The sequence below is a fragment of the Eptatretus burgeri genome, chromosome 3 (assembly GCF_056783735.1).
Source record: "Eptatretus burgeri isolate ZD-2024b chromosome 3, Ebu_testis_v1, whole genome shotgun sequence".
NCBI classification, from domain to species: Eukaryota; Metazoa; Chordata; class Myxini; order Myxiniformes; family Myxinidae; genus Eptatretus; species Eptatretus burgeri.
In genome coordinates, this window is record NC_140963.1 from 125,202,704 (window position 1) to 125,222,934 (window position 20,231).

The 20,231-nt window shown below is 43.5% G+C and overlaps 1 protein-coding gene across 1 annotated transcript in view; it reads left to right on the plus strand.

Moving 5' to 3' along the window:
* The first annotated feature begins 369 nt into the window (after positions 1–369).
* PAM (peptidylglycine alpha-amidating monooxygenase) overlaps positions 370–20,231 on the plus strand; it is a 75,837-nt gene continuing 55,975 nt past the window's right edge. The window contains exons 1-8 of the mRNA XM_085875481.1: positions 370–554; positions 5,044–5,135; positions 7,595–7,678; positions 7,839–7,887; positions 7,997–8,064; positions 8,211–8,294; positions 8,994–9,070; positions 20,094–20,197. Coding sequence (XP_085731607.1) covers positions 490–554; positions 5,044–5,135; positions 7,595–7,678; positions 7,839–7,887; positions 7,997–8,064; positions 8,211–8,294; positions 8,994–9,070; positions 20,094–20,197 — 623 coding nt within the window. The 5' untranslated portion in view covers positions 370–489. The remainder of the gene's footprint in view (positions 555–5,043; positions 5,136–7,594; positions 7,679–7,838; positions 7,888–7,996; positions 8,065–8,210; positions 8,295–8,993; positions 9,071–20,093; positions 20,198–20,231) is intronic.

Genomic DNA, 20,231 nt, shown 5'->3' on the forward strand with positions numbered 1-20,231 from the left:
TGACCCGCTTTTCCCAGCGATTGTCGATTGGCCTGAGGAAGCTCGTTGGGAAGCGGGTGAAATTTTCTTTTTAAATGTATAATCTTAATCGCCCCAATTTTATGTTTTTTATATATATATATATATATATATATATATATATATATATATATATATATATATATATATATATATATATATATATATATATATATAATCTGCAGTAGATCCTGTTAACTTAATGGAGTCTTCTGAGAAATGTACCGGTTTAACTCGACTGTCCACCTTCTTGCCTTCTGTAATCCGAGGGAATAGACTTAGATAAGCTGTTATATGATATGAAGGATCATGATGGTTTGCAAAATGTAGTTACAGAGATGTTTTCCCATCTCTCTGATACATATTCAGGTTCCCACCTGTTCTTTTGTTACGTGACCTTTCAGCACTTTGTAATCTATCCACCTTTCCCCCCTATTTCTCCACCAAGTGAACTTTATCCCACGAGCATCCATGGAGAAGGTGCATCACATGCTCCTCTTTGGCTGCAAACTGCCAGGGAGTCAAAAGCATTACTGGTGAGGTATTTGAACTGTCGATTCAACTTGCTATCGATCCATTCCTTTCATTTCCTTTTTTAGATTGGCATTCAATTTCATTAGATTGGCAGCAAAGAAAACAAAAATTATTAGCATCATTTGTTTCAAAACTGAAATAATGAGCATTGCATAGTAACCAGTGTCCAGGTTGGATGTGATGAGGTGTGGGTTGTGTGATTGTTTGGGTTCTCATTGAGTGTTGTACACATGCACATGTGCTGTTTGAGATTGAGTGTTGTTGTTTATTCCTCACCTTATCCACCTGTTTGCACCATCCAGTTTTCGCTATTTGCATCAGAGGTATGTATTGTGCGAGTATGTCCACCGTTTCCCCAGTTAGACCACCCTATTGGCTCTTAACATGCTGTTGGCATTCCATTTCATTAGATTGGCAGCAAAGAAAACAAAAATTATTAACACATCATTTATTTCAAAGCTGAAACGTGCTTCCATGCTTCCAGTATCAACCTGTGTCGTTTGTTGGATGTTGTGTCGAGAACACGGATCCCATCAAAGTCAAATGTGGCCAGATTGTAGGCGATGACATGCTATAGTGCCCTATTCATGCCCCGGAAACACAAAAACAACAATAAGCACACACACATGCTCACCTACACACATACAACACCAGATCATGTGTACATAAAAATAGAAAAGAGCAGAGCAGGTGATAAACCAGATACTGAGAGACTCCAAACCATGAGTGGTGAAAGCACCAGCACCGAATCCCATACAGCCCTTGCTGCACGATATTGAGAGCAATAAGTGCCGGCTGCCGTGAGATTTTCCTCGACTATTGTTTGTGGACGTGTTGGACATTGAAAAGCTCTGGAGTTATTGACCTCATGATTGTTACCATTTGACTGCAGACTGGCAGCAGCACTGCCTGACCTCGCATCCCGATATATACTTTATAGCGTCATTTGGTGGTCTCAAAATCGATGTGAAAGCCAACGTGTGGTAGCTTAAAACCTTGCCAAGATTCTGAAGTACCTACACCCAAAACTTAGGGCTCTCGGCGCTACGGTTCAGCCGTGAAAGAATAATGTACAAACACTTGAAAAATATTTCTGATCTGATATAAACATTACTGAAACGAGTACATGCCCGTTAAAAAAAAATTCAAACCGCGAGCAAGAAACAACAACCACACAGGCCGTTTCTTCACTCTCGCGTGCCCGTACGTGCGTGGCCCAGAAGTTCGCATATTATTCGCAGTTACGATTATTCGCAATTTAGTTTTCATTCCCAATTATTCAATTTGTGCCAACCTATTTTACCTTTTCGCAATGTCATGGCAAGGAAAAACTGAAAGAGAAGCGAAGAGAGAGAAAAAAAAATTTACTTCCTGGTTCGGAGCATACCAGCGGTCACACACACACACACACACACACACACACACACACACACACACACACACACACACAGCTGGAATTATAGATAGATGAGTGACTCAGTTATATCGAATTGAGAAGGGAGCACACTTAACTTTGACCTCTCTAGCCTGGGTGTGATTGACAGGCTGATTACAAAATGTTTGGTACTTCGCAGGCAGCGAATTGCATCATAAAGTGTGCCATCCCTCGAATACAAGTTGAGCTGTTTTTTTTTTGTTTGTTTGTTTGTTTGTTTGTTTGTTTTTTTCCATCTGTTAGCATTAGTTGCTAGACAGCAAATATCCCACAGTGGAATAAAGACAGAGACCAAGAGCTAAATCAGATCGGGGATTGCAAAAGTGAGGTGGGTTAAACAAGACACTACCTTTGTGCAGCCACAGATTCGAGTGATCGTGGAATGTACTGTGTAGGATCGACTGTTTGACAGTCAACTTGAGGGAAGCTAACACAACCTTGGCCTGGACACTCATCTTGTGTTCACTGAAGCCCTAGCGATGCTGGAACAGTCCACCTGTGGAGATGCTCCCTCACAGTACTTTGCTCCAGTGGATGAGGTGGGAGCTTTCCATCCTGAAATCCTGGATGTACCACACAAGTTTGCACATCGCACCATTGTTCAAGCTGATGCTAACAATTCTGCCGCTATTGAACTGAGCAAGTATTGTTTGTAAACTGTTCCTTCCTTGTGACTGTGTGCATCTAATGAGGTCACAATTATGTGCTTCCTCGTCAACCCTTATTTATTTATCTTTTTTTTTTAAATTCAGTCCAAGTGTTTTGTTCTTGTTTTTATAAAAGCTTGAGACTCCTTTAAAATTGAGGTGACCGTTTTTACAGCCATTTTTCCCTGCTGTGCAGGGGTTTGGCTTTTTCTTGAGGCAATGTTTTATGGCCGGATGCCCTTCCTGACACCAACCCTGGTCGCCTCTTACGACACACAGGGATATGGTACACCTATTCTAACCGGGGCATACACCGGGACCAGTACACTGGTACTCATTTCGCCGACCTCGGAAGGATGACAGGCTGAGTCAACCCCCTGGTGTTAATTCAGCAGCCAACGGGGCTTGAACTCAGGACCCTGGGATCCCAAGCCGCCATCCTAACCACTAAACCAACACCAGGCTTAAAATTGAGGTGACAGAGGGTAAAATAAAACAACATACTGACAGTGGGACAACAGCTGGACACAAGAGAATGATGAATCGGAGAAAAAGGACAGAGACAAATGAGGTGGGGAAGCGCAGTAACCGGGAAGTAAATGTGTTGGGCAAGGTTAGGTCGTGCTAATGGGGGTAGAAAATATTGTGGGTTGGGATAAGGAATACAGTTAAATAGCGCACCATGTGCTTGAAGCCCTGGAGGGAAGACTGGGAGTGAACAGCTTCAGTTTCATCTGTTTTGCATATGCCACGAGGCCTTTAAAGAGCACCACCACTTCGGCTGTCTCAATACGTTTTCAACACTGGCTGAGCCTTCAGTTTGGACTGAAATATTTTCTGTGAAATTTGCCCTATCCAGCTTAATGTGAAGTGATGTATGATACCGATGAGGTTTCAGGATAAAATGAGAATTTAAGAGAAATGGATTTGTATTCAATTGAATGACAACTTGGTCTTATTTTTGATATTGCCTGCTTTGAGAAACCAGTCTTTCCTGGTTATTTGTTTCATTGGCCATCTTAATTGCTCGGCGGTCCATTCCGCTTTGGTGGCCAAGCCACCTGGACCGCTGACTATGCTCTTCACCTTGGGGTGTAGTTTTGTTGTGCTCCTCCCCTGAATGGTGTTGCTTCGCTGTCGGGTGTCAGCATGTCCTGTGGGTGTGTTCGATTTCCCCGGTCACGTGACAATACTTTGTTTCCATGTGTTTTGCTGAGTTTAAAAACACCACTCATTGAAGCTGATTTATTTCAATATAACGAACAAGCTTGACATTGAATTTTTATTTTTCAAATTGACGTTCAGAATCAACAAAATAAGTTTGATATTATAAAATCGAATTTTTATTTGTTCCATGATGAAATATTATGCCTGGTGTTTGCTTTATGGTTATGGTGGTGGGCTTGGGATCCTTGGGTCCTGAGTTCAAATCTCACTCGGCTGATGAATTAATACCAGATGGGGTTGACTCTGCCTGTCATCCTTCCGAGGTTGGCAAAATGAGTGCCAGCTTGCTGGTATATCCTGTGTCGGAGTGGCGACCCGTTCAGGATTGTGCCCAATAGCCAAGGAGACTGCTTAGGCAGCACCAGTGCTCTCAGCACCAGCACAGAGTATGGTCCCAATGGATGTATGGATTGCGCACACTTAATGGACCTAGTGGCCTCCTCCTGCATTGACGTTCCTTCTACAGGGACTCTTACTCATTATTATCCCTCGGATGGATGTTAAGTTGAGGTCCCAGCTGCTTTTATTGACTGGTGGATATTGGAAATCCCATGGTAGCTTTTGACAAAGAGTAGGTAAGTTTATCCCCATAAACTTGGCTGAGTTCTTGCCTTGAATTACAGGGGACACTGATTTGATGGATTGGGCAGCTGCACCTACCCCCTCCTCACTCCAATCCCAAAACGATGCTCCCACAGCATGCAGACCAAACTCATCGACTTCCAGACCAATCTGTATATGAATGACAACAACAACAATGATGACTTCATCTGCTACTCCTATAGTCAAATTCACAACTTGTATTGTTTTACTTTGTAACACATCATGAGATGTTCATTTCCCCTGATTGAGGTTTGCGAGGTTATGATTTTACATTTGCTTTCATATGGCTTTCTGCATTCATGTGGTGTTTTATGACGATTGCATTAACATTTCTCTTATAGTCGAATGTTGTGAGTTGAACACCCCAGGGGAAACTCTTTAAAGCTTTCGCTCGTTTCTTTAGTCTATTGTTGGCATTGCTGGAAAACTTCTCTGAAATCTTGAAGAATCAAATGAAAGTTGAGTTCATATCTTGTAATGTAACTCTGCAATGAAATTCTGTTATAAAGGCAGTGGGTAGTGAATTTGAGTATCAACCAAGAGTTGCTCTAAAGTCATTGTCTTTGATGCATGTTCCAGGGATTGTGGTGCAAAAACTGGACCTTGTCAGGGTCCACCAAACATCTTGTATGCCTGGGCTCGCAATGCAACAGCAACACACCTCCCAGAAGGTACTTCACCAAAACGTTTTTTCAATCGGACAAAAAAATGGAATGCGGTGGTGTATAGGCAATGGACCATTGCCTCAATCACTCACGAAATTTGTTTTTTTTTCTTTCTTGTTAAGAAATGTATAACCTTCCATTTTTGAACTTTCAACATGCACTTCAAATAAGGCTTCCAGTTTTCTTTCCTTTTTGTTTTTCTTTTTAATATCGTGGAACTGTATTCTTACCAAGGGCTTCTGATAGTCGTCGTTAGTACTCTAAATATCATTCTTTTTCATCAAGTTGTAGTTCTGTATTATTTACATTGCAATGGTACCATTTTTGTCCTCATGCCTCCCCTGTAGCACCACCCTCCCTCCATCATACATACATCCTCCTCCTTCCTCATTTGCCTGCAACCAATTCCTCCCCTTCCCCTTTTTGTCATGATCCCGGAGGCTTTGCAGCCCTCCCATAAGGTCCATACTTTTTGCTACAAGCTTGCTGATCAGTCATGCTTCATCTAATCTCGATTGCCAAAATAACCTGACATTGCTTAAAGCGGCGAATGCGCTGAGCCTTTGCATCCGTAAAACTTGCAAGTTAAAATATGGATCAAGCCAGTTTTACAAAACTCTGGTTTCTTCGTCCAATATGGCTCTAAATTGAGGCACTCGATATTCTCAGCAAGCTGAGAAGAATCTAGTGCACAGCAATGAGGCATTCAAATTCCGATTGCACAAAAACGTGAGAGCACGCAGTAGGTTGAGAATCCGGACCCAGGTAACACACAAATTGTATAAAGCTTATCGTGTTCAGTTAATCAAGCTAGTTTGCACACATAATCTCCATAACAAGACATCCTTCATAGATCATGCTGGATTGAATGAATGAACACTTGCAATGAGTAATTCTGCAATACAAATGTTTTGCTGCAGTTTGTATAATTCTACAAACAGTTACAATACATCCACAGTTGTATAATTACACAAGACATATGGAAGAAGGGAATACATCTTTGCCATTTTAGCTGAACTTCTTTCACAGCATCAAAAGGTATTGACAAATACTTACTGATGCCAAAGGCTTCTGAGCATGAAACGAGGGAGGTGAGGATTTGGATTTTCGGCATCACGGTTTGGGCTGACTCCAGACAAGTACATATTGAGAGTCAGTACAACGTGTGTATGGGACAGCTAAAAAGCAACATCCATTGGGGTGTAACATGCATTTAGTGGGCAGGTCGGAGTGCATGTATGACAGCAACACACCATGGACACAATGACCTTGAACCAGGGGAACAATCCCACCGCATCGCACAACCAGAGAAAAGCATCGGGGTCAGCAATTGCTTTCTCACACTTTATACTTATTATGGAAACAATGTCCACTACCATGAACAACACAAAATTCCATCAGCTGTTGTCCACCCACTCTTTCACAATGAGCCTTTACTAGCCTTATACTTTTCCAGAATATCCAATAGCTTCCTCGACTCTGCTTTGATCCCATTCCAGTACTTCAGTGGTTGACCAGAAACTATGAGGATCACCCTCTCCATCTTTCTATCATTCCTCGAGCTCCCCTAATGTGTCTCCAATGCAGTACCTGGAACGTTCGTTGCTGGGCTCTCTTTGCCCAACTCCAGTAATTGTGTCTGAATGTCTGGATTCAAATAATTCAGAAGTTCTTCCAATTTATTTGGCATTTTACATCGAGCATTTGGAGCATGATTCCATCCTTTACAGTGTTGAACAGACAGTAAGACAATGACTGACGGAGAAACTAGATTCCAGCACTGAAGTGTCACAGCAAGACCTTTGTCATTTAAATATAATAGTACTAAATCGAAACTTTTGGAAAAACGCTGTGCACTCGACCTTAGCTCTTCACACTTTTTATTTTTATTTTTTCTCTTGTTTACACTTCCTTTTCTAATGCATATGCAACAGAGATGGCCTCCTTCCTATTTTATTTGATTATACACCTTGGAAAAGCTTCGTGGCGTTTTGACAATCAAGCTGGTTGGTTTGAGATCCAAAGGTCCCGAGTTCAAGCCCCTGCCATGCCAAAATAACACCAGATGGGTTGATTCAACTCGTCATCCTTCTGAGGTCAGCAAAATGAGTGCCAGCTTGCTGGGAAAAGTGAACCGTTTGAGTATCCTGCATCAGTCGTGACCCATCAGGCAGTATTTTGCCCCCGAGCCAATGAAACTAAAAAAAAGGCCTTTGCAGCCTTATGTGCCATAATGGCATGAAGAGGATCATCATCATCCATCCACTTTTGAAGCTTTTCATTGTTGTTGTGTTTTGTGTTAATTTTAGCTTTCAGTTTTTATTTTGGATAAACTGTACGGAATTTAATATTTTTATTGTATCATTTAATCATTGTTTTCTACTTTTTATTTGTCTCGCATTAAAAAAAAAATTTCACTTGTCTTTTATATTCCCTTTGGTGTTTTTGTTTTTTTTTCTCTGCAGATGTTGGGTTTCAAGTTTCTGGTGAAAGTGGGATAAACTACCTAGTCTTACAAGTTCATTACGCAAACATTGCAGCATTCAAAGGTAATGTGTTATGATTGGAAAGAAGATGCAGGTGTAGAGGCTGAAAATGAAAGGGTTGGCTTTGGGGGTGGGGGTTGGGATGTGGGTTGGTGGAGTACAGTGAATTGGAAAGAGGAAAAGTTCATACTTTGACATGTATACACATCTCGTTATTGTATAGAATCTGAGTTGGATTGCTCTGGCCTGACACTCAGCATGATTTCGCAAAGGTGAGGAACCGCTGATGGCACCAGTAGCAAAATAATATTTTCAGATTACTCCAGAACAATGGGTGCTGTGCTTGTACGAGTAAGAATTGTGCTTCCTCCTGTCTATCAGTCCCCCGTATCTGGCGGGAATTCTGCTCATGGTCGCAAATTCTGGCATTATCCCTGCTGGAAAGAAAGGTCAGCATGACTGTTAAAATCTGCTACCACTGCCTTTCTTTTTACTGCCACTTCAAGTATAAATTATCATGTTCTTAATTGCTTTTTGTTTTATCTCATGCTTGCATTACTAAAATGGTCTGTTTTGTGTGGTCTTTGTCCAACAGAAGCAAACATTGACATATCTTGCGAGTACAACATTCCTACGCCCATGTATGCGTTTGCATTTCGAGTCCACGCTCATTATCTCAGTAAGTGTTTCGTAGACAAAGGCAAGTTGCCCATTTGGAATTTTCGTGTGTGGGTCACGTGTTGGAGGATGGAGGGGGGGATGGACAAACACAAGGAGGTAAGGAGGAATAAAACAAAAACAAGTGCATTTGTAAGGGCACAGGAAGGATGACTGGTGGTAGTAGTAATGGGCATCACATTTGAAAGACCAATGTGAGGAGGATCAGACAATGGACATCGGGAGATAATTCCGCATTTGGAGGTATAAGGCGATGGAAGAATCCAGGTAGGCGATCAGCCTAGATTTTGGAAGGGTGAGGAGGTAAGTTTCTTGAGTTTTGAGCATCTGGGGGGGGGGGGTAGGGGGGGGCATTGACCGGTGATGGTAGGTCGGAGGCAGATGTGCGGAGGATGATTCAGTTGGGTGCAAATGTGTGGATGAAGGTGGAGGGATTGATGGCAGACAGAAAATATCAAGGAAATTGAAAGGAAGAGTTCTGGTGTTTTGTGTAACTGTGGTCTCGAGATGGTGGTATTGACAACAAAATTTCTCAAGGTTTCCTTGTTTCAAGAAAACCTTTCTTAATTATTAATAGATCTTCATGATTACTAGCTCAGAATATTGTTTTTGTCGGTGCATGCACATTCATAAACAAGGATTTGTGCATGCCTGTTTGTTTAATCATGTATGAGGTGGATCTTTTGATTTGTGTGCACAGGCAATGTCATCAGTGCTTATCGGGTGAGGAAAGGAAAATGGGACCTCATAGGAAGGCAGAACCCTTTCATGCCACAGGTGAACATCTTTTGTATGACAGTTGGTGTCATGAAATACTTTCTGGTTGAACTTTCATAATTGCATTTATCGCTCTCACACCTGTGACCTGTACCTGAGAGTGACTGAGCAGCTTGTTATGAATTTAATGAATGTTTAGTTTGAGTTACTGTTCCCAATGTATTGTGTATGTGTCGGAGTGACTACTCATCCAGGATTGTAACACCATTGAAAGAAACTACTTCAGCAGAACTGATGCTCTGTATAGAGCATGCTACATGATCTGATCTGATGCATTGCATTTAATATTCACCTGAGTGATATTACGGACTGGCAGAATTACTTCGAGGTATGCACACTCTTCTTTTGAGCTGTCTATCCTGGGTTTAAATCTCAACACAGCCCTAAACTTTGACCCTGGTGTTTCACATGCCTGGCAATGTATGAATGTGTGCGCTGTTCATTCGAAGAATGTTAAGCCAGAAGACCTCGTCTGCATTAGTTGTTTTTATAGCTGGGTCCAGATGCAAACCTTGGCGAGATAGCTCAAAAGCAAGTGTGCAAACTTCTAAGCTATACTGTCAGCCCAATAATTTCATTGGAAACATGCATTTTTTTTTTTGGTATGTGAATGCGAAGTGGAAAAAGTAATTAATGATCTGATTTGGCAAGTTTCAGGTTTGGTAACTTCTTTAATCTGGTTGTCCAGTATGCTGGCACATGTATGCTGCATCTCTTTGTAATAATGGGCTGATTCAGGTCAGGTCAGGTACGGGAGCATGTGCCAGAACAGCGCGTCGCTGCGTCCACTTTCCGCCGGTACTCCAGGGGCCTCCGTCTGGCCATCCCCCAGGCAGATGCCAGGCCCATCCCCATCTCCTTGAGATGATGGTCAACCTGTTGCAACCATGAGGCATGTGGTCGGCCCACTGGCCTCCTCCACTCATGAGACTCCCTCGCTGAGAGAATCTGGTGAGCAGGATCAGCGTCAGGAAAACGAGCCACATGTCCATACAGCCGCAACTGACGCTCACGGACTATGCAGGTAACAAATCTCATCCGAGTCTCTCTCAGCAACCGCTCGTTGGACACAAAATCCGACCAGCGATAGCCAAGGATTCTCCGAAGAGACCTGGTACCAAAGGAATTAAGTCTCCATCTCAGATCCTTGGTCAGAGTCCAAGTCTCGCACCCATAGAGCAAGACTGGAAGTACCAAGGACCTGAAGACTCGGACTTTCGTCCTCCCACACATGTACCGGCAGCGCCACACCCCATGATCCAGTGAATCCATGACTCCCCAGGCCCGACCCAGACGTCTATTGACCTCTGACTCGCAGCCAGCAGAGACATGAATATCACTGCCAAGGTAAGTGAATCTCTCCACGAGCTCAACATCCTCACCACAAACAGATACAGACAGGACAGCAGCATCCAAGATGTCACCGAAAACCTGGATCTTAGTTTTGACCCAAGAAACCCGTAATCCCAACGGCTCCGACTCCTCATTCAGCACCTCGAGGGCCCCCAAGAGGATGTCTAAAGTCTCCGCAAAGATGACTGCATCATCTGCAAAATCAAGGTCCGAGATCTTGACATTCCCAAACGATGCACCGCAACTTGATCTCTCCGACATCCTCCCGAAAATCCAGTCCATACAAGTGCTGAAAAGGGTGGGGGCAAGTACACATCCCTGACGAACTCCATTAACAACTGCAAATAAGTCAGAGATGGTACCACCACACTTCACAGCACTCTCAGTACCAGAGTAGAGTTCAGACATCAGATCGATCAGTTTTGGTGGCACCCCACGAAGACCAAGAATCCTCCAGAGGACATCCCGATTCACTGAATCGAACGCTTTACAGAGATCAACATAGGCTGCAAGCAGCCTCTGCCGAAACTCTCGTCTGCGTTCGGTGAGGACACGAAGTGCAAGGATACGGTCAATCGTTGACCTCTTTGGTGTAAAGCCTGACTGCTCTGGACGCTGGCGCTCAAGCAGATGGTGGCGAACCCTATCAAGAATTATCCGAGCAAAGACCTTGCCCGGCACTGAGAGCAGCGTCACCGCTCGGGCGTTGTTGCAGTCTTGGCGATCACCCTTCCCTTTCCAGAGAAGGACAACAAGGCCCCTCTTCCAGTCAGTTGGGATGATGCCTGTGTTCCAGGCAGAGCACAAAACTGCATGCAACGACACGAGTGCAGCATTTCCACCAGCCTTGAGAAGTTCGGCATGGATGCCACAGACCCCTGGAGCTTTGCCCCGTTTCAACTGGTTCACCGCAGCCCGTGTTTCCACAAGCAAAGGTGGACCACAGTTGATTCAAGGGTCAGCAACAGGGATTGTAACACCCTTGACGTCCAACTCGACAGCTGGGGGATCAGCCCGGTACAACCGCTCAAAGTAACCAGCCCAGCGGGCCTTCACTTCAGACTCCTCTGTCAAGAGCCTACCACTCTCTGCTCGAACTGCAGTGCTCTGAGGGATGGGCTTGGATGAACGTAATGTGCGAATTCCCCTGGAGCGGGACGAGAATCACCTGTCCACAGGTGATGCTCTACCCCCTCACAGATTCCTCGCACATAGGCCTCCTTGTCCACCCTCAGTGCACGTACAGTTTTACGCCTCAGCTCCCTGAACAGCTCAGCTCTGCCATTCAGCCTGGCCCTGCGACTCTGGTCAATGGTATCCAGTGTCCCTTGAGAGACAAAATTCTTCTTTGCCCTGCGGTGAGCTCCAAGGCATCCACCGGCAACATCAAGGACGGTAGTCTTGAAGGCGTTCCACAACTCTTCAGGACCCCCCAAAGCACCCAGACCCCCAAGTGTCCACTCAGCCTGTTCGCAAACTCCTCAGCTACTCTCTCATCCCTGAGCTTGGCAACATCCAGCCTAGGCTGGGATGGTACCATTCTCCAGGACTTAAGTTGCAGCTTTAGAGTTGCTACAACAAGCCTGTGGTCAGTATTGAGGAACTGAGCACTCCGGTAGACCCTGCAGTTCTGGATCATCCTCCAACGACCGTCAATGAGGACATGGTCACTCTCCTTTGCCACACCGCCAGCGTTGGAATACCAAGTCCAGCGATGAGCTTGTGGGCGCTGAAACCATGAACCAGCCACCCTAAGTCCATGACTTCTTGCAAAGTCAAGGAACTTAGTGCTATTCTGGTTCATAGTTCCTGACCCATGGGGACCAACACACACCTCATAACCATCCCTATCAGTTCCAGTCGATGCAATGAAATCCCCCAAGACTAGAAGTGTATCTCGTCTGGGGCACTGATCAACCACAGACTCGAGTGTGGCGTAGAATGTGTCCTTCACGGTGAGATCACTCGCCTCAGTCGGAGCATAAACAGAGACCAGGGAAATGACACCTAAGGAGTGACGAATCCTTAATCTCATAATACGCTCGTTGACCGGTGTTACCTCACTTATCATTGGGGTCAGCTTATTGGACACAGCTACAGCAACTCCTTGGGTATGGTAACCATCAGAGCGACCATACCAATAGTAGGTGTAACCACCCACCATTATCTCGCCGCAATCCGGTCTCCGAACCTCAGAGAGAGCTGCAATCCCGATGTCCAAAAGCTTGAGCTCAGATGATAACAGAGACAGGTGATCATCCTCTCTTAGGGATAGGACATTCCAGGCACCCACCCGAAGGGACCGCCTCAGGTTAACCCAAGGAGACCGCCGTCTGGTGGACGACACCTCAGCACCACTCCGCCAGACTCTCCCGCAATCTGACCCAGGGATGTTACCCCGTGGTTTCCCTCCTATCATCAAAGATTGGGGGTCCCGAAGGCTTTGCCCCAATCCCGTCATCCGGTGAGCTGCCCTGCGAAGGGAAGCTGCACAGGAGGTACTCCCACGGAGTGGGTTTTCAGATTTTTTTTTTTTTTGCGTTTTTGCGTTTTGCGGAATGAAGGGTTTTACGGTGGCCGGAGTGCAAATCCTGCCACCAACCTCCTAAAAAGAAGTGACCCAACTGCAGGAGGACGTCCGCAGATACATTTGGGCACTAGATATGGATGGCCGTTGGCTCACAAGGAGCTCCTCCTTCCTTTGGCAGGTTTTGTTTTTAATCCTGCTGGGTGTCCATATCCAAACACCCTCCTCACCAGAAAACCTGGTGGGGGAGACTGTTTAGTCGCCGACAACCCGACCATGGAACAGGTTAGTACAGGTTTACATGGTACCTGTAGCAGGTCACAGATCGAACCTGACCTGACAGGTAACAAACAAACAAATCAGGGCTGATTGATCATGGATAAATTGTAAATATTTGCCTAAACATTCATTTAGGGTTTGCCATCTTGCTTCATTAAAATGTGGATCGGCCTGTGCCTGCCTTTAAACATTTTCTTGACAGATACGTTATATTTCTGTAATGAGTTTCCAATGTCAAATTACTGAATGAATTACTGCAATGCATTTAGACTGAGATACAGACAAAGGCCTGAGACTTTGTAGGTTGTTGAGGCATTCGGACTATTTTCAAGGATAGATTTGGGACGACCGAGAATGCTCAATCTGCGGCTGGCTTTGGATGAAAGCATTGGTACGCGTTTGGCCCAGGCAAAGTCGTGGCTGATGGTGAGGCCTAGCAGTTCAGAAGACTGAATCTATTCCAGTAACTGACCATGGAAATAGGTGGGTTCGTTTGATGACTCTTTTAGAGTAACACAGTGAGACTAAGATTTTTCCATGATGTAAGGACAAGTTTCATTTATCAGTGAAGCAACAAATTATTTCCAGATCTGCAGAGTGACATAGCTACTGTCTGCAAATCAGTGATATGGTGGTACTGCACCAAACGGTGTGTACTCGTCTGCAAAAATGAAGAGAGGGTTTTCCATAGTAGCCGAGAGATCATTCATATAGATGAGGAATAAGACTGGGTCAAACGCATTGCCTTGGGACACTCTGCCCCCCCCCCCCCCAATGGGAGAGGAGAAGAGCAAATTTGATTGGGAGCAACACATTGACTGCATGAATGGAGAAAGCAGATATCCAAGAATGAAGGTGGCCTTGCATGTCACAGGTAGAGAGCATAGCAAGCAAAGCAGGATGCCAGATTGTGTTGAATGCCTGACATATGTCCAGGGGGTGGTTCTTTTATTTTTTTTTTCTTGTTTGACCATCTGTTTCAGATTTTCGGTTTCTCAGAATTGCTGATCAAGAGAGACACAAAAGCATTACAGTGTTTATCATGACGGACAGAATCCAAACTGATGGTCAGATCAGGCTGTTTGAAAACAGGAAGGATGACTGGTAGCAATGATTGGTTGCTTATAATTGGAAGCAAACTTCCTGGTCTGTAGTTGAGAGGATCAGTTTTTGCATCCTTTTTGTGGGCAGGAGTGATGTTTGCTTACTTCCAGGCAGATGGGAGTTAGCCAAAGGAGAAAGACAGGCTGGCTGAAAAGAGCAGACAGACCAACCAGAAGGGCCCTCGTCGAGGCTGTACAGAACCTTTCCTACATTCTTGGATGAAGACACGAAGTCCAGTCGACTGGGTATGAGAGGGTAATATGGACATAGAATGGGATGGGTTGGGTGCATGAGATTTTGAGGCAAAAACGAAGTTGAAACACATTCTGCCTTTTCTTGTGCAGAATCTGCTGTGTGCCATTAGAAATGAGGGAGGGTTGTAGGGGAGCACACATCAGAGACTGATTTGACAGACGGACTTTAACGGACAACATCAGAGACTGACTAACATGACTTTCAGGAATAAGACTTTTTTTCTTTTTCTTATTTTGAGAGTTCAGCTCGATTAAGATTGTGAGGGTCCTTGTGTTTACCATCATGGGAATCCATATAAACAAACTATAAATGGTGCATGGAAGCATAATTCATAAAGTTTGCACAGTTCAAATTTTTAGACTTCAACAGAACCAACACCTTTCGTAATACATCATTTAATCCGATTTTCCATCTTGTTGAAAAGATTCTCCAGTTGTTTCTCAGTAATTTCATGAATTCCATTTGTGAGTGTTGTCCTAACTTCATCCAAATATTGTGGTATTGATGAGTGAATAATTGTTTGACATAACCCCTTAAAATGTAGTCCAATGGGGACAGGTCAGGTGAATGAGGTGGCCAAGAAATTGGTCCACATCTACTCATCCACTTGTCAAGGAAGACATCATTCAAGAACCATCACACATTCAAAGCATAGTGGTAGCGAGCCTAATCTTGGTACAAGACGATTCCTCCTGAACTATGATTATTAAATCTCACACAAAAATTCTACAACATTGCAAAGTAATGTTCACCAATGACTGTTGCTTCTTCCAAAAAAAGAAAAGACCAATGATGCATGACTCCCTGAGAACACCAGACTTTGATTTTTGATGAATGTCTTCAATGTTTCCCTGCCTTCCTGAGGCTTTTATGTTACCTAAATGTGGTAATTGTGGTGGTTGACTTTACCACTGATGTTGAAGTTGCCTCATCAGAAAATGTCAACTCATCAATAAACTCAGGAACATTGTTGATTTAACAACATTAACATAACTAGAGAGTTCATGGAACACGTTACTCCACACGATGTTCAGTTATACACTTCAATTGAAATAAAATGATTTAAAAGTTAGTTTTAAAAAAAAATTCCAGAAATTGAGTACGATTGAAACAACATTATAAACCACCTTATTTAACATGTCCAAGTACTGCAAAACTGGAGGTTCTGAGAAGTGACAAGAAGGCTGTGTGTGTGTGTGTGTGTGTGTGTGTGTGTGTGTGTGTGTGTGTGTGTGTGTGTGTGTGTGTGTGTGTGTGTGTGTGTGTGTCCTCCATAACCCCAAAATTATAAAACCGAGCAGCCTGAAGCTTTGCATGCATACTAAGAAAACTCCAAGGAAGTACAAGAGTGAAAATTGGATGTTTGGGTTCATTAAAATACCCCTTTTGAAGATAATTAACGGCATTATTTATTTATATCCTTCATCAGGCGCATCCTCTGCCACCTCAATATCTGGGGCCTTAAGGTGTTTCCCGGGTAACCTCGCTGGGGTCTGAAACCGCCATGTTTTTTGGCTTGTTCAACCATGCATTGACTTGGACCAGGCCGCAACGATTTCTTATCGATAGTTTTTTTCTTTTCCCTCACTTTCCCCACTCATATTATCGAATGCCTGTTCATCATAGCTACGAATCGCTGTATACATCACTTTTGTAAGTTCGATAGTTTTCAAATTAGGAGCTTGGAGCGATTTCATGCATTCGATGATGTAATTTTCCACAATCTACTCTCACAGACTAGTTAAAGTATATCATTGAAATATTATTTCGTTTTTGAGGATCGGATATCGTCCGGACGAAATAAGTGTCAATCTGTTGTGAAATCTGATTATTTAATGAAATAGTAAGTCTTATAACTGAGCTGACATACCTGTTTAAGTAAGCAAGGCTACGTTCCCTCCTCCATAAATACACAAGAAAATGTTAAATTTCCAAAGCATTAAACATCTTTTTCTACTGTTTGGAGAATTGCATTGAGTGAACAAAAAATTTCAGAACGTAACAAAATTAGCCAGCTTCACTGAGCTGGATGATTTAATGCATTCACTGTGAGACCTCACGTCCTGTCCCCCAGAGGGACTGCCTATCCATAGCATCTGCAGATCTGTGTGTATGTTTTTGGAGGTTCCGCGAGGTGCTCAAAGGGAATCAAAACAAATGTAGTGAAAAAAAACGTACATTAAATAAAACTTGCAACGTTTGTGCAACCGATGTATCATGTGAATCATGCACAGACGAGCAGGCAGGATGGCGGATTATCTGTAATGTTTTTTTTCACAGGCGATTGAACTTTACGATGTCTCCAGGGTTGTTCTGCATTAAGCTGCAACTCTTTTGTGGAGAAAGTCATTATTTGAATGAATTAACTGCTGCGTGTGTGGTAAAGACTGGCTTTAAAGTTAAAGAGATCCGATATGATATGTAGCGATAGTCTGACCAACCGTTCCTTAAGGCGCTGTCACACCTTGACGATTTAGCCAGCATATGCCGACTTATGAAAAATTTGTCTAAAACGCTGACACACGTCGAATACGTTATGGGTAAGTTTGTATACGTTAAGAGCACAATGAAAAACACTGCCATACGTCGTAGTACGCTGGCTTTCATCGTTGTACTTTGCGGTTTTCCTCAAATTTTAGCATGCTTGAAATTTTACGACGTATGCCAGTGTATGACTCACACGTTCTACTATGCTGGCCATAAGTTGTAGGCACGTTATTCGATCATTGACACATGTCGACACACGTTACTTGTAAGTTACTCATAAGTTGAAACACGTCGAGGTAATGATTAGCGTACCTGAAACTTATTTATAACCTATGAGTAACGTGTTGTAGGCACGTTACACGATCGTTGCACACACGTCGAGGCACGTTATGCGATCGTTGACACACGTCGAGGCACGTTACTTGTAAGTTACTCATAAGTCGAAACACATCGAGGTAATGCTTAGCGTACCCAAAACTTATTTCTAACCTATGAGCAACGTGCTTTTAACCTATGTGTAATGTCCCTCCAACGCATATTGACGTATGTAGACATATTTGATTGTCGTCTTCCGGACGACCACAGAACTTACTCAACGTGTTTCTAATTTACAGCTACCATATAATGGCGTATTGGCAGCGTTTTAAAAAAACAAACAAACAAAAAAAAAAAAACAATAACTTCCGATATTTCCTCACGTGCCGTTACGTCACGTCCGATTGCCTCTTCAGTTTGCTCATGTCTTATTCTTAGTTCCTCCTCTGTGAATATTTTCTGTTTGAGGATATTCTCACGTCGATGTCGAAACTTAAAAGTAAATGTCCGAATATATTTTAAAATTCGTGATAGACTAAAAAAAACAAAAAAACAACAACAACTTCAGATATTTCGTCACGTGCCTTCACGGAACCAAGGAGAAAAAGAAAATGTGCCTTGACGGAGAAAATAAGTTTCGCGTATACTAAACATTACCTCGACGTGTTTCGACTTATGAGTAACTTACAAGGAACTTGTGTCGACGTGTGTCAACGATCGCATATCGTGCCTACAACTTATTCCCAGCGTAGCGGAACGTGTGAGTCATACGGCGAGTACGTCGTAAAATTTTCAGCATGCTTGAAATGTCACGACGTACGAGACGTACCACGAAATATGACAGCATACTTCATCGTTTTTCAGCATGCTCTTAACGTATACACAACTTACCCAAAACGTATTCGACGTGTGCCAGCTTGGTTCGGCAAATTTTTCATAGGTCGGCATACGCTGGCTAAATCGTCAAGGTGTGACTGTGTGGTTGACACTTTCAATTCTCAGCCGGTTATGATTTAAATCGGCGTGCAGCAGGTTTTTAACAGGCTATGCCATGAGTTCGTCGGCGATACGTGCAGCGCGCTATGCCTAAGTTAAACTATCGATGGGCATAGGTTGTGAATGCCGACAACAGGCAAAGCATTCGTTGGTATAAGTTATCTTTTAGACAGCGAAACGTTCTGTGCCCGTTACTAATATGTTATGCATACGACCAACACGTTATGAATATGACCAAAACAAAATAAAACATCAAAATTTCAGCGTACGCTAACGTTTTACATACATTTTTATACGTTGCCATTGCTGGCTAAATCGTCAAGGTGTGACAGCGCCTTTATCAACCATTTAATTGGAGTGCTTGCATGAGTGCTTAAGCCACTTGCTGAATGCCTTTTAGCCGACAGCGGAACCGTGCTCCGTGCTTCTGAGCGAATTGTTCACTCACTGCGGACGCTTTTGCCTGCCGCATCGTTCAGAGCGAGCGGTCCGTGCTCCGCCACCCTGAGCGAGCGGTCCGCGCTCCACCATGTTCGTGAGCGGTGTTTGTCTCCGGACGTATCCGGGCAGTTATTCACGCTCTTCCGCACGTCTGTCTTCCCTTCCCTTCCCTCCCCTCTCTCTTTTTCTCCCTTCCCCATTTAGTATTCTGATCAGCGAAGCGGCGGGTGGTATTTGCTAGTTTGAAATAAAATAATGACTGTAAAAGTCGTATAAATTAATTCCGGAATTTACTGCCATTTTACGCAGTCTATTACGCCACCCTATCCAACATGTTCCATTTGTTGCTCGTGCCTGTTGTTTGTGTCCTTAATGACATCCTTAAAAATAGTAAGTTTCCTGTTTGGAATGATTTTTAATTTCATTTGACTGCAAGGCAATTTTGCCAAATTTTTTTTTGTGCAGTCAGGCGAATTAATTGACAAAGCACTGTTAAAGGTTAGGTTAATTGTTTTCCGATTCATGTTCTAAATATAACATTCAATTGAAATGAAGTTGTTCCTCGATCATAAACTGCATCAAGTTCACGCATCTCCAGGCCATACTGCCATCCCTACATCATGAATTAAAATATGGTTTGTTTGCAATCAGGGATGTTCATTTTCTTCTGACGGGGCACTGTAGTTTGTGAATAGTTACATAATTAATCAGTGATGGAACATGTTTGCGTGACATGATTTATTGTGATATTAACTGTGGTCAATGAATTCCAGTTTTAATGTCCATACCCCTTCCAGAGCTTCGGTACGGACGAAGCAGTCTTTTGGCAGAGATTTAAATGAGGTGGTTTGCAAAGTCTCTCTCCTCTCTCCTCTCGCCTCTCGCCTCTCTCCTCTCTCTCCTCTCTCTCCTCTCTCTATCCTCAGGCAAAACAACATGGAGGCGAGTGTGCGTCCCTCTCAGCCCTCTTGCGCCTAGAGTCTAGGCCATCCTGTCAGCTCTCAAAGCTTTCTGGTCAATTCACAAATAACAAAATGATGATCAAGGCATTTTGTTAGGTGATAAGAATTGCTGATTGGAGAAGAAATGACAAATAAAACTGCAAACACATGTGCTTTAATTTCCAATTCGTTAGATTGTTGAATGTTGACACCATTGAGAGCGTGATACTAAACTCGATTAATACAAAGTATCAGCAGTTCACGGATAAGTAGTCTTTCTCAAGCAATTCCCCCCACCCCCCACCCACCCCCCCCCCATCTACAGGCCTTTTATCCTCGGAATGAAACGATGAGTATTGAAAATGGCGATACATTGGCAGCACGGTGTGTTTACAATGCTGAGGCAATGGAAACGGATACAATAATGGGGTAAGCTGTTCTGCTAACTTTATCTCTCCTGTCT